Source organism: Ambystoma mexicanum, chromosome 6p (assembly GCF_040938575.1).
Source record: "Ambystoma mexicanum isolate Mex_15411 chromosome 6p, UKY_AmexF1_1, whole genome shotgun sequence".
In the NCBI taxonomy this organism is placed as follows: Eukaryota; Metazoa; Chordata; class Amphibia; order Caudata; family Ambystomatidae; genus Ambystoma; species Ambystoma mexicanum.
In genome coordinates, this window is record NC_090935.1 from 547,042,930 (window position 1) to 547,055,859 (window position 12,930).

Below are 12,930 nucleotides of genomic sequence, written 5' to 3' on the forward strand. Positions count from 1 at the left end.
GATGGGAGTATTTGCATGGGTTTATGTGCCAATGCAGCAGGAGAAATTTCTAGGTTGAAGTTACTGATAATGTTTGATCCTCTAAGTGTGGCACTTGCTGACATTTTATCATCATGTTTAGATGTGATGCAGGCTAATGTTCACAACTCTAGCGAAGTGTGGCATTTGCTAACATTCACAATTCCATCTGGGTCCGGCGCAAGCTGATGCTCGTAGTTCTATGTAAGTGTGGTATTTGTTAATATTCGACAAAAGGTAACGAAGTGTGGCAATAGATCCAATCAGGCGCAGGCTATTGTTCAAGATTCTAGCTAGGTGTGGCAATTGCTAGCATTCAAATTCTGTCAGGGTCTGGTGCAAGCTAATGGTGACAGTTATAACTGGGTTTGGCATTACCAACATGGACAACTCTGTCTGGGTCTGGCGCTGGCTAATATCACAATTCTAACCAAGTGTGGGATTGCTTACATTCACAATCCTATCTAGATGTGATGCAGGATAATGTTCACAATTCTCTTTAATGTTGGACTACTTAACATTCACAGGCTAATGTTCACAATTCTAACCAAGTGTGGTATTGCTAACATTCACAATTTCATCTGGGTCTAGCGCAGGCTAATGTTCACTATTCTAACTAGGTATGGCATGCATTGCTAATATTCACAATCCTATCCACTGTTTGTTGCCTTTATTATTTATTTATTGTTATTTATCTGTTTCTCCTCTGCTTCGCACTTTCCACTTCTCCCCCCTTCCATGCCATTTTCCCCTCCCCCTCTCCCATGCACTTGCGCGTTCTCAATGTCACTGGGCCTAGTAAGATGGCTGTTTTGTTCTCCCCTGTTCCCCTCCCTTGCCTTGTCGCACTCTGAAACACTTGTGTACGAGCGCGATAGAAATAAAATATCAATCAATCTAGATGTGATGCAGGCTAATGTTCACAATTCTCTCTAATGTTGGACTACTTAACATTCACAGGCTAATGTTTACAATTCTAACTAAGTGGGCATTGCTGACGTTCTCAATCCTGTCTGGGTCTGGTGCAAGCTAATGTTCACAATTCTAACCAAGTTTGGGATTGCTAACATTCACAATCCTATCTAGATGTGATTCAGGCTAATGTTCACAATTCTCTCTAATGATGGACTACTTAACATTCACAGGCTAATGTTCACAATTCTAACCAAGTGTGGTATTGCTAACATTCACAATTCCATCTGGGTCTGGCGCAGGCTAATATTCACAATGCTATCTAGATGTGATGCAGGCTAATGTCCACCATTCTCTCTAAATGTTTGACTACTTAACATTCACAGACTAATTTTCACAATTCTAACTAAGTGGGCATTGCTAATTTTCTCAATCCTGTCTGGGTCTGGCGCAGGCTAATGTTCACAATTCTAACTAGGTATGGCATTGCTAATGGTCACAATCCTATCTAGATGTGATGCAGGCTAATGTTCACAATTCTCTCTAAATGATGGACTGCTTAACATTCACAATCCTCCAACATCACAATTCTATCTAGATGTGATGCAGGCTAATATTCACAGTTATAAATAGGTGGGGCATTGCTTACATTCACAGTTCTGAGGTAAGGTAATTGAGTGGCAAGGTTTTCCGGAGCAGAGTAATTGCTCTACTCCCCACCCATGGCACACTTATTTTATTGGTTGCTGCTGATTGAAGGCTGGTCGCTGGTTTCCCCTGCAGAAACCTGCTGACACTTTCTGGAGCCACCCTTTGCCTCGGGCCCTTAGCCGCAGGGGCTGCAGGGGCAGAGGGCTGCAGTGGGATGGTTTGTTAAAAGTGGTGTTGAACCAATCAGGTGAGGGGGCGGGGTGGGAGGCGCGAGTAGCAGTGGGAATGGATGCGGAAGAGAACTGGAGAACGAGAGGGCAATCGACGGCCTGAGGGCCTAACAAAATTTAAAAAACTGCACACTGATGGTGCGGAGAAAATTCAAGGGGGACCAGCAACACCTACCGTGCCTGCAGCGCCACGGAAATGGGAAGCAGGCAGGGAGACACGGGACACATGGCCAGAGGGCCAATCAGAATGGTGAACGAATCAGGAGAGGGGGCAGCATGGGAGGTGGGAGAAGCAGGGGGAATGGATGCGGAAGGGAACCCGGAGAATGAGAGGGCAATCCAGGGCCAGAGGGCCTAACAAAATTTCAAAAACTGCAAACAAATGGTGCAGAGCGAATCCCTGACTGATGATGGAATCTGATGTTCCTGTCCCTTTAATAGGATTCCTGCTGACTTTCCTGAGCAACAAAAACAGAGATTGTAAGTCGCTTGTCAAACAAAACCAAGTGTGTGGGGGATCCGCTTGACTTAATCTCTTCCCCTTAGTAGTGGAGGGGGGGCAAACTGAGTAAGTCCCTAGCGTATTTTACTGAATAATAATTTCATTAACTCCCATATAGATAGGCGCAGTAGGAGCTCAGGTGAGTTTGAAACCTCCACCCTCTTTCCAAGCTCTAATTCAAGTTATAGTCATTTAAAGTAATTGGGTACACCTATTTCCCTTGTCAAACCCAGATTTGCCTCAAGGGAGCAGGCGTCCTTGTCTAAAAACGACCTAGCCTTTGAGCAGAGGGATGCTACATGTTACTGAAGTTTTTTTTTCTTTTTTGTGCCCGGTATAGAAATGCCTTGCTAAATGCAACAAAGTTTAATTCGTAATTGAAAAATGCACATGCTTTCCTGAGAGTGAGAAAGTGACACTGATAGAAAAAAGAGTTTGTATTGCTTTGGGGTGAAGAAGGAAGGAGGGTTCTATCAATCCAAAGTAGTATCAAAAGTATGTTGTGATTTCAAAACTGCTAGCATTTTCGAGTGTGGAGGGAAACTAAATATACAAAGAGCTGCATGTGTGAATGTCCTTTTGAACACATACAAATGTTGCAGTTGTTTTGAATCTAAACCTTATCAAGAAATACTAAAGCTCATGAGCTGGTAATGTTCCATGGTATTGTTTAAATTTTGACATAAAGGGGTTCGGGAACAGGAGGGATTAACTGCTTTTTTGGCCTCTGTTTCTTGTACCTGAGACCCAAAACAGATTTTTGTATTGAAGCTTTGCGCCACAGAGAAGTCGGCGTGTGTAATCATTCAGTGCAAATATTCAAGGAACCTATTATTTTATAAATGCATATTATCTCTGTACCCCGGCCTGGTTCTTGGCTCATTGGTAGCACAGGGGCTAGGGATTCACGTGGCTCGATATGAGTCATAGACAGGGCTAGCTGAATAAAAAATAACAGATGTGTGGCAGCTTAATTGGGGGAAGGAACTCCCCATGTTAAGGGTGGTGCCCAAATATATTGTTACACCATGCAAAGCTATCTTGCAGGTGCTGCTGTGCTGTTGTTCCTTTGTATAGAGTGCCTGGGACATAATGTTCGTTGTCAATCAGTCTCAAAGCCCCGTTATCTGCATTATGTGCCTTCTGCAATTAATCATCGATTGCTGCAGAAATAGTGTCTGTACAGATCATGGGCAGGGGTGTGTGGCTACAGCCCTAGGCATGTCTCTAAAGAGGTGGGAATGATGGGCGATTGGAAGGGGGAGGCTGCTTAAAGCTGCTTGCTGTGGGAAACAATGACTAAAGGTGGTTATATAATGCTGCATTATCTTTCGTTGTGTTATCCTCTTAATAGTACTGTTGTAAACACAGGAGAGTGGGGTGCAGTGGAGAATGGGAAGGTATGGTATTTGCATTGTGGGGGGTTGAGTATGGGGTTGCTGGGGAGTCCGGGCGGTGGCACTGGTGCAGGGGAAGAAGGGGTGAGGCAGGGGAACATAGTTACACTACTTTTGTATTTTACACTTCGGCCACTGAGATGCAGACTCCGCTTTGCTGCCCTCATAGGCCTTGAATGAGCAGAAAAATGGGGCGTGGTGTTAAATGGCGGCGTAAAAGCAATAAGCCTTGCTTTTACACTTCCATTTAATGTTGCAAATGACTCACACAGGTAAAGACCACAGCAGGTGGTTGGAGGATTATTCTGAAGGTTTCTAGGTCTTACTATTTATAATACTTGCACACATTTGACCCAACCCCAGACCGAGGCATTATTATGCCATCTCCCTGCCATCATCCATGACACTTTATCCACTCGGTTAAAACTGTAAGAGTCTCTACTAAATCTGCCTTATATAAAGCATAGATACCATTTAGAAGTGCAGAGTGCAGCTGCTCACACCCCCCTACTCACGGTTAGAGGTGTTCCAACATTACCCCTTTCTTTAAACGCCTCCTCAGCTCAGAGCCCAGGAAGAGCACAACTCTAGACACAATATTGCTTGCTGGGCTTTATATTGGAGCAGTCCCAATATTCCTTTCTAATGATTGGCACAGAGATGGCCCCTCAATCTTCCCATATTTAAAGAACCCAGGCTAATGAGTCTTTTTGGTATAAATCAACGCTTTGGAAAACCACCAAGAATTCAGGAAAGCAACACAAAGTTCGACTGCTGATTCCCGAGCTTAGCAGTTTTGGGGCAGTGACCCAATTCTGTGGGAAGCATCCGCCTCCTAAATCACTGTAACATAGCATAAAAGGGCACTTTCTGTTGCCTCTTGGCTGTCAATACACACAAATGTTCATGCCTTACATTTTCAGTTTTATGTATTGTTTTAGTAAAGCACTCTGTCAGACATCTGCCTCAGGGCGCTTTTGGTGGGGATCAGTAGAGGGAGGGTTTAAGTAAGTGGGGCGATGGACAAACATCAATGTAGTGATCAGACAGGGTTCAAATCAAACACTTGATGGGAATGTTACGGTCTTAAAACCTTTACAACACTTGAAGTGTGCATGGAGTTGGAGTGGGACAAGAGTACCTCCTGCCCACGAAGAGTTTCTCCTCCAAGATGTTTTGTCTCTCTGGGTTGGAGAAACAGAACGTTTTGGGAAGCTGGTTCAGCGCCCTCAGAATTTACAAGCCAGCAGGTAGATAGATCACCTTAATATGTGCCTTGTTGGAGCCCAGCATTTGTCAAGCCAACTCTGGAGATGCGGCGGAAAAAAAAAAGCAGCAAGCTTCTTCCTGTTATTGCTTGACACATTTCTGTTGTATATGTGGAAGCAACTGCCATAAAACAAACACCAAGCAGCAGTTCGCGTCCCTTTCAACTTGTGGTGACCCAGAAAAGCGTACAAGTTAACAAAGGTTATACTTAACTGCACCACTGAGTAATTAGAAGTTAAACTTACCTGCGCCAATGGGAAAGGGGAATAGGTCAGAAGAAAACTGCGCAAAAATTAAATGCATTTCGGAAACATTGCGTTTTCAACTTACCCAGCGTTCCGCAGGGTTTGTTTTTGTAAGTGCAGATGTCATACCTGAGGAAAAGAAGAAAGAAGACAAAGCTGGTAAGAGCTTCGAAGGTGTGACTTTCTTTCAGTGTATCTGCTCACAGCTCTGCGCTGTGGCTCACGTTGTCTCACTGTAATCAGTGTAGTTATGAGAAGACAGCTGGAGAACTGCCACGCTCAGCCCAGGCTCCTGTTCACTCACAGGTCCTGGCCTCGGTCCAGCGGGACACATGCCAGCGAGAGGAGGAAGGTCAAAGTGCACCTTTGTAATGACGGGCTTCAGAGGGCAGCCCTTGGTATTGAGACGCGAAGCTGCGTCACAGGAGCGTCGCGGCTGGCGAGCTTCTGCTGAATTCCAACAACTTTACAATCATACAACCTGTCCGACACTTTGGAAAGGGTCAAAGATATACAAAACGGTTCAGATCCCAACATTTACTGCTGGATGGACAGAACGCCTCCTATCTGATCATTATACTACACGGATTCATCGCAACTTACTGGGGTGATTGGGGTCCATGGTGGTTTTATAGCAAATATTATCCCGTGACGACTCCCCACAGAATAACCTTATGCAATCATCATTTTCTTCATAGAAAATCGACCCATATCATAACAGATAGAAGACTCGTACAAGAAATATTGGGCCTCATTCCAAGGTTGGTGCTAGTCATGGCGCTATTAGCTATTAGCTCCATGACTAGCACCATTACTGGTACCGTGTCCGCCGTGGTTCAATGGGGACTTACCGGTCTTGTCCGACCTTTGCGGGACCGGTAAATCCCCATTGAAAATGTCAATCCCTATTCCCATTTGAGCCCCCATAGAGCTCAATGTGAATGGGGAGGGTGCTAATAACGGTACCGTAAATTACGGTACCGTTATTAGCTCTGAAGTCCCTTTGCGGCTCCCGTCCTTAACGCCTGCTAAAACCAGGCGTTAAGGAAGGACCCGCAAAGGGACCTCGGAATAGGGCGCAAAGGGATTACCGCCACCGGTGCCATTACCGGTGCCCGGTATCCCTTTATGCCCGGGTCGTTATGACCCCCATTGTCACTGAATGCCTCGGAGCATAATATTGACATGACAAATTCAGCTAATGACATCATCAAGCACCTGTACCAAAAAATGCCAGAGCTGGAGTCACAATAATAAATCAGCCCAACTGTAGAAAATGTGGGCAGTGCTTAATATTGTGTTTAGCAAGCGCTTTCCATATCAATATCATGGTATGAAGATACTGTGTCAAAATTAAAGTACAGGGAGGTTTTGTGTTCGGTGGTTATGGGATGGAACCAAGAGAACAAGTGAGCCCCAATGTGCTTGACATCCTGAGGCTCCATCAGTGAGATGTAGCTTCCTTGAGGCTCTTTGCACAGTGGTCCAGGTTCCACAACTGGCATAATCACTCCTCTTAAGGAAACTCAACAGAAAAGGAAATATGCGAAGGAAACCCTTAAGTCAAGCATGCAAAGTGGCTGGGAACCCCTCAGGAAGTATTGTTCGCAATGTACGGCTTGTCTGAGCCATTACAGAAGGGAAACCAGTTTATGCAAATGAGCCCAAGCCTACCCGTTACCAATGTGGTAGCAGTAGGCATACATGTGCTTTAAAGGGAGAGGCACATTGCAAATCAATAGGAGGCACATCTGCTTCAGTTGGACAACATTTTGGGACAGAAATTAACTGATTGAATCTCTTTTGACAGAAAATGATAGTAGTGGCATAGAAGTACAGATTAGGACTCTAGTGTTCGAGCATTGAACTAATTAACATTAAGGGGCTGAAAGATCCACACACCCAATAAAAAGGTCCTTCCTTTTTTCAATTGTTTTCTTCAATGTCTCCTCATCCCAATATACAAATACATATACTCCTACCTGTACCCACCCCACCCTATATAGCAACTACATTTCATTGGTAAATAGGCAATGTTTTTGATTTGAGTACATTTACCTATAAGCAGAAACTGCAAGGCAAAGTAGTTAATCTTTTACTTTTTAACTCAAATAACACATTTTCTCAAATTACTACTGCAGTTACCAGATCAGACATGGACATTCATCAAGATTAACAATTACACCTATTTATGATTTGTAATTGTGTATTTAAATACTTTTTTTTCTAAATCATAAGTGTGATAGTGTTACAACAATTAGCATTTCAGCATTTTTATGGAACTGGCAGTGTATAAAGGAGCAAGAAGATGAATTGTGGCCTGAAGGTAAGGATTAAGAGGCGGGGAAGTACAGTAGTGGACTGGTGTTAGAGTGAAACATTGTTTTTTTCCGAACTTCTGATTATTCATACTAATCATTTTCAATATGTTCATTTTTTGACGTTTATTTTCTAACAAAATATATTCTGTAAGGTGAATTTCAGCCAATTGAGATAATACCACCGGAAATCTGAAACCCATTTTTGTCTTCTGAATAGTTAGGCTTCTGCCAAATCTTTGAAGCATTGGGCATATAACATAACAACAACCCCATCTTTCTTAAACTGTGACTTTCCATACAGGAAGCCACCACTAGTGGGACCTCCTTGCTCTCCTGCTCCTCTCATTTTCCCTTTCTTTCGCATGCTGGGCAGTTATTTTGCCAACACTTCTCGCCATAAGGCAAAAAAAGGTCCCCCCTCATAGATTGTGTTCTGTGCCTGATCTGGTGCACTCATGCCCTGGTGCTGTAGTTTAGCTACTTATCTGTTTCTTGACAATGGGTTCCTGAGACTGCCTCAATAGCAACAAAGCCCTCACAATCTCAATCAGACACTGCATTCAAACTCAGAACCTGCAAAATATATAAAATAGAGAATTGTGCCCCTGCATCACACTGTCTGCACCCTATTTTGCACCTTCTGCACCCTACCGGCCTACTTTTTTGATAATTAGTATGAGTATTCTAGTGCAATTCCTGCCATTCTCTAAATCCTTATGTTTATATATTTTGGTATACCAATGTGTGTTCTACATTGGTACGCTAGTTTTACGCTAACCTGAAAATATCCTTCTGAAAACACCTTAAAGCAAAAGCACCTCTTGAATAAGAATGACTTGTAAAAGTACCTTCATCAAAGATACCCTTAGAAAAAAGCCTCCATTCTCCCATGAAAAAAGGATAAGAAATAAAAAAAAATGTGGCAAAGCCAACAGTTTTGGCTTTTTTGTAAACATTCGATGGCCATTTTCCAAGAACTGCCATAATTGTGCTTCATGGCCAAAAGATGACAAAAGCTTGCAAATGGTGTTAGCACCTGGGCATATAATGGCAGTGTCTATCAAATGCCCATCTAATGTCTATACAAGAGCCAAAACTGTATAGAGACAAAACTGTTGGCTTTGTCAATGATTATTTTTTAACAAGAATCCATTGCAAGGTAAAGATGCACGGGCCCGTGCATTGCTTATAAATAAGGTGACCAAAGGCACATTTACTTAAGCCATTTTCTTCTACCAGGAGCTGGTCTACAGCTGCAATTAAGCCAAAACCTTTCAGAAGACTGCTTAGAAATAACATTGCTGTACTCTTAAAAGCACAGACCTAGCTCAAAGAGAACAACATGGTGTGTATTTTGAGCAGGAAGAGGCAGGTAGTAGGTGGGAATGGCCCTAGGGACTACCACGGCCATGGGTGGTCTATGAATGAATTGAAAAATCCAAACAACACCCACAGAATGTGTACCAGCCTCACATTCCATCTTTCTACTATTTTAATTTCCCATGCCAATAGATTCGGCTTATAGGCAGCACTCGCAGCACCACCTAATATCCAAAATGAAAAAGGCTAAGCATAGAGAAAAATAATCACGGAAGACGGCAGCACAGGAACACAGGGAGAGAAAAGTGAGGCACACTGAAGAAAGTTTTTTTTTATTACCATAGAATTGATTTTATATGATATCTGCTATAACACCACTGGACTTCGAATCAAACATGCACAGACGACTCCTGGGTGGCACAATGTGCCCCTTTCATTTCTGGTCATTCATCTTACTGTACAACAAACCAAGCCTGTCCAAGGCTCGGGCAACTAGACGCCCACGTTTTGGCAAGTCTAAGGCTGTTCATGCCTCAGGCAACCAGATGTCTAGGTTTTGGCAAATCTGTCTCCCTTTCCAAGATTATTTTTCATTTAAACTCCCTCTTTTGGGAATATGGTCAAGTGCAGCTGGGAATACATTGAGTTAACCAACAAGACTGCTTGTGAGCTCCGTTGCATTTAGTATGCTTAGGGCACAGATGCATTGTCACAGTTTAAACCTCTCCCCACTCCCTTCACTTTACTCCTTCCTGTTTTTTTGTTGGGAAAATCTGGTCACCCTATCAAGGCCAGCTTTAGTGGTGGGCGGAGGGATGCTCTTTATCCTAGATCAGAAGGGAACCAATGAAGCAGACCTAGTTCAATGATTTCCTACGAATACAGTGTGTAGGAGAGGACCAGCTCTAAATGACCACAGGGAGCAAGACAGTGGGGGCTGGGGTTAGACCGGTAATGCACGTGGAATGTTATAAACTAGGGCTTACTTACTGAGGAAGCAGAAAGAAATGCTGAGAAGATTTTTGCTTGTAAATTATACAAATCTGTGAGTGCATGGAAAGATTTCATGTGGAGATGACAGTATGTATGTGCAGACCGTTAATGTCACGTGGACCTTCAGACAATCATTTGACTGTCTCACGAGAAAACTCAGCCCATGTTAAAACAAGGAATGAACTGCCACATTTACTGAAAAAAGGCTCTGGATAAGTGGGAAATAAATAAATAAATAAATGTTCCCCCGGTTCTAAAAGAGGAGACGAACGTGGGTACGCAGTTGCTATAACACTTGTAGTCACACTGACAAAAGAAAGCTATAAATGTATTTGCAGACTGCAGCAATTGATCAAATGCATTGATGAAAACACAAAACTTGAAGTTATTACTATCAGGACTGAGGTTCTGTGAGACGAAAAGTTCCATCTCACACTTCTGGTGCAGGTCTCTTGAGTATTTTTGCTTCTTCCTAACCCAGATGACATTTTCTTCATGAGTCCTCATCAAAGACGCAAATACCAAACATGCCCATGGAGACCTTAACTCCTTCAGGGTAAGATTGCCCCAAAGCAGTTCTAGCTGATTAATTATTATTACAGGGGCTTAAACATTTACCATGACAATGTATGAGGGACTGAGTGCAGAGAGGGAACCTGAACCAAATCAATGGTGGCTCTCCCCCAATAAATGTTTTAAAATATTGGGTAAAAATGTGAATTTTACCACACTTTCTGTACAAAATTGGATAAGAAATGAGGTTCCTAGTGATAGCTTTGACATCCAAAACATTGAATGCAAAAGCCTCGAAATAAATGCATCGAAAAAATGCATTTTTGTAATGGGGTTCCCCCCAACTTCGGTTTTTTACCCCTTAAAAGGTGGTCGAAGTGTACAAAAAGAAGTAGTGGAACTATGTTCCCTGCTAGCCGGCACCCACTCCCCACAAATCCCATCACCACACCACCTCCCACACACAATACAAACCCCCAAACACATGCACCTGCTGTTTAAGGGAACGTTCAGTGTAGTGCACTGAAAGAGCAAGTTCTAACTTCTTCCTACACTGTTATTTTAAAACGAAACCGTTCCAGAATGGTTTCTTTTTAAAATAAAAGTACAGGAGCCGTAAAACCTAATTAAAAAAAGTAGAGGAGCACCGCTCCCAACCGCTCCCGCTCACTTCGACCACCACTGCCCATCCAACCGCTCCCGCTCACTTCGACCACCACTGCCCATAAAACCCATTTTAATTAAAAAAAAAACCTTTACCAACAAAAAAATCATTTTTTCGAGGCTTTCGGATTCGATGGAATTACTGGATACCAAAAGTGACACTATTTTAGAATTGGTTTTGTTGGGTAACGAATACAAAAAAAATCCAATAGATCTCAAGACACCAACAGTACAAAGGAGCACATTCCGAGCATTGTCCAACACCGTTTCATGTTGCCTTTACCCACACTATATATCAGTATTATGTCAGTGTACATAAACATTTTCATGCTAGCTGTGCCCATACATGTCTATAATGTCTGCACCAATATATGCCAGTATTCACACAGAACATACTCATATGTGGTTTGCCTATATTGCCAGTAACAATATTATTATATGCCACCATATGCATGCTGGCTATACCAATACATGCCTGTATCCAAAGATAGGAACATACTTTCGTTGGGTTTGCTTGTAAAGCCAGAGAAAATGCCATGCCACTGTAAGAAAACACGCCAATAGTAGTTGCACAAATGTAGACCTGTCTGGCCATGTACGAACAATTGTCACATTGACTTTGTCCATGATACCGGTAAAATTGTTATGCCCACTGTACGAATCCACTTGCCTGCTCCATTGAATACCACCCCTACGTAAGAACACTCATCATGTTGGCTCTGCCCATAACACCAGTACAAATGTTACACCCACTGTAAGAAAATATGTTCATGCTACCTGACCCAAAGACATCCCCCCACCCGAGTAGAACACACATCATATTGGCTTTGACCATAATACTAGTACAAATTGTATACACACTGTTAAAAAATGTGCAAGCTTCTTGCACCAATGAATCCCATCCCCCACCTAAGAGCTCTCATCCTGTTGGATTTGGCTATAATACCTGTACAAATGTTATGCTAACTGCAAGAAAACAAGTGCACACTACCTGCACAAAAGATAAGCCTCACCACAAAATAACACTAATCAGCATATTGGCTTTGCCCATAATACTGTTGTAAAAGTCCAAATACAACGCTGCAAAGGGGGTTGCACATGCCAATTGTGTAAGTAACATGGTGACATCAAGGATGACGTGGTGGGTGACATCGGGGGTTCGGAGGTCATTGAATGTTGCGCTGCTTGCATTAAATGAGAGAAGCAGGCGCAGTGTGAAAAGTCCCAGGGTGGAACTCAATAAAGGGTCGGTGCATTGGGCATATTTAGTTGTATGGTGCAGTCACAGGGTGGGGGGGCAAGATCTTGTAGGGCGGCTCATAGTATGATTTTTTTCTTTAAGCAATATGTGAACAGTCGAGAACCATTTTCGTTTATTTTTTATTTAACATTTTTGGTTTTCGGTCTAGTTGGAGAAGGGTGCCAAAGGGCATGTGCTGGTTATGGGGTACTGCAGAAAACTGTTCACAGGAGGGTCAGGCCCCTGTATGACTCAGAAGGGACCAGACAGCCAGTCGTAGCAGCGGGGGGGGGTGTTAGCGAGGGAGAGAGAGAAGGAGGAGGAGAAGAGGAAAGTCTTGAGAAGCTTCTGGAACTTAAGAAGATCTGCTCAAGTCTGAGAGGAGCAGGGAGGCCATTCCAGAGGGAAGCATTTGCTGAAGAAAGAGATCTACCCGCCCCCACTACCCCTCACTATTTGCATGGAGAAACAATTGACCTGCAGAGAGTGAGAGCTAGAGGATTGAAGGACTCTAGCAGGGAGGTATTTAGGGAGAGAAAGTTGGAAGTAGCATGGTCCCAGGTCCCAGAACGCCTTGTGGATAATGCAGAGGGCCATGAATTTGATCCTTGCAACCACAGGGAGCCAGTGGGGAGATTTTAGGGCTGGAGAGATGC

General features: G+C 43.3%; 1 protein-coding gene across 1 annotated transcript in view; it reads right to left on the reverse strand.

The window, feature by feature from the left end:
* ADAMTS6 (ADAM metallopeptidase with thrombospondin type 1 motif 6) overlaps positions 1–12,930 on the reverse strand; it is a 2,426,739-nt gene that overhangs the window by 1,454,102 nt on the left and 959,707 nt on the right. The window contains exon 8 of the mRNA XM_069627350.1: positions 5,310–5,353. Coding sequence (XP_069483451.1) covers positions 5,310–5,353 — 44 coding nt within the window. The remainder of the gene's footprint in view (positions 1–5,309; positions 5,354–12,930) is intronic.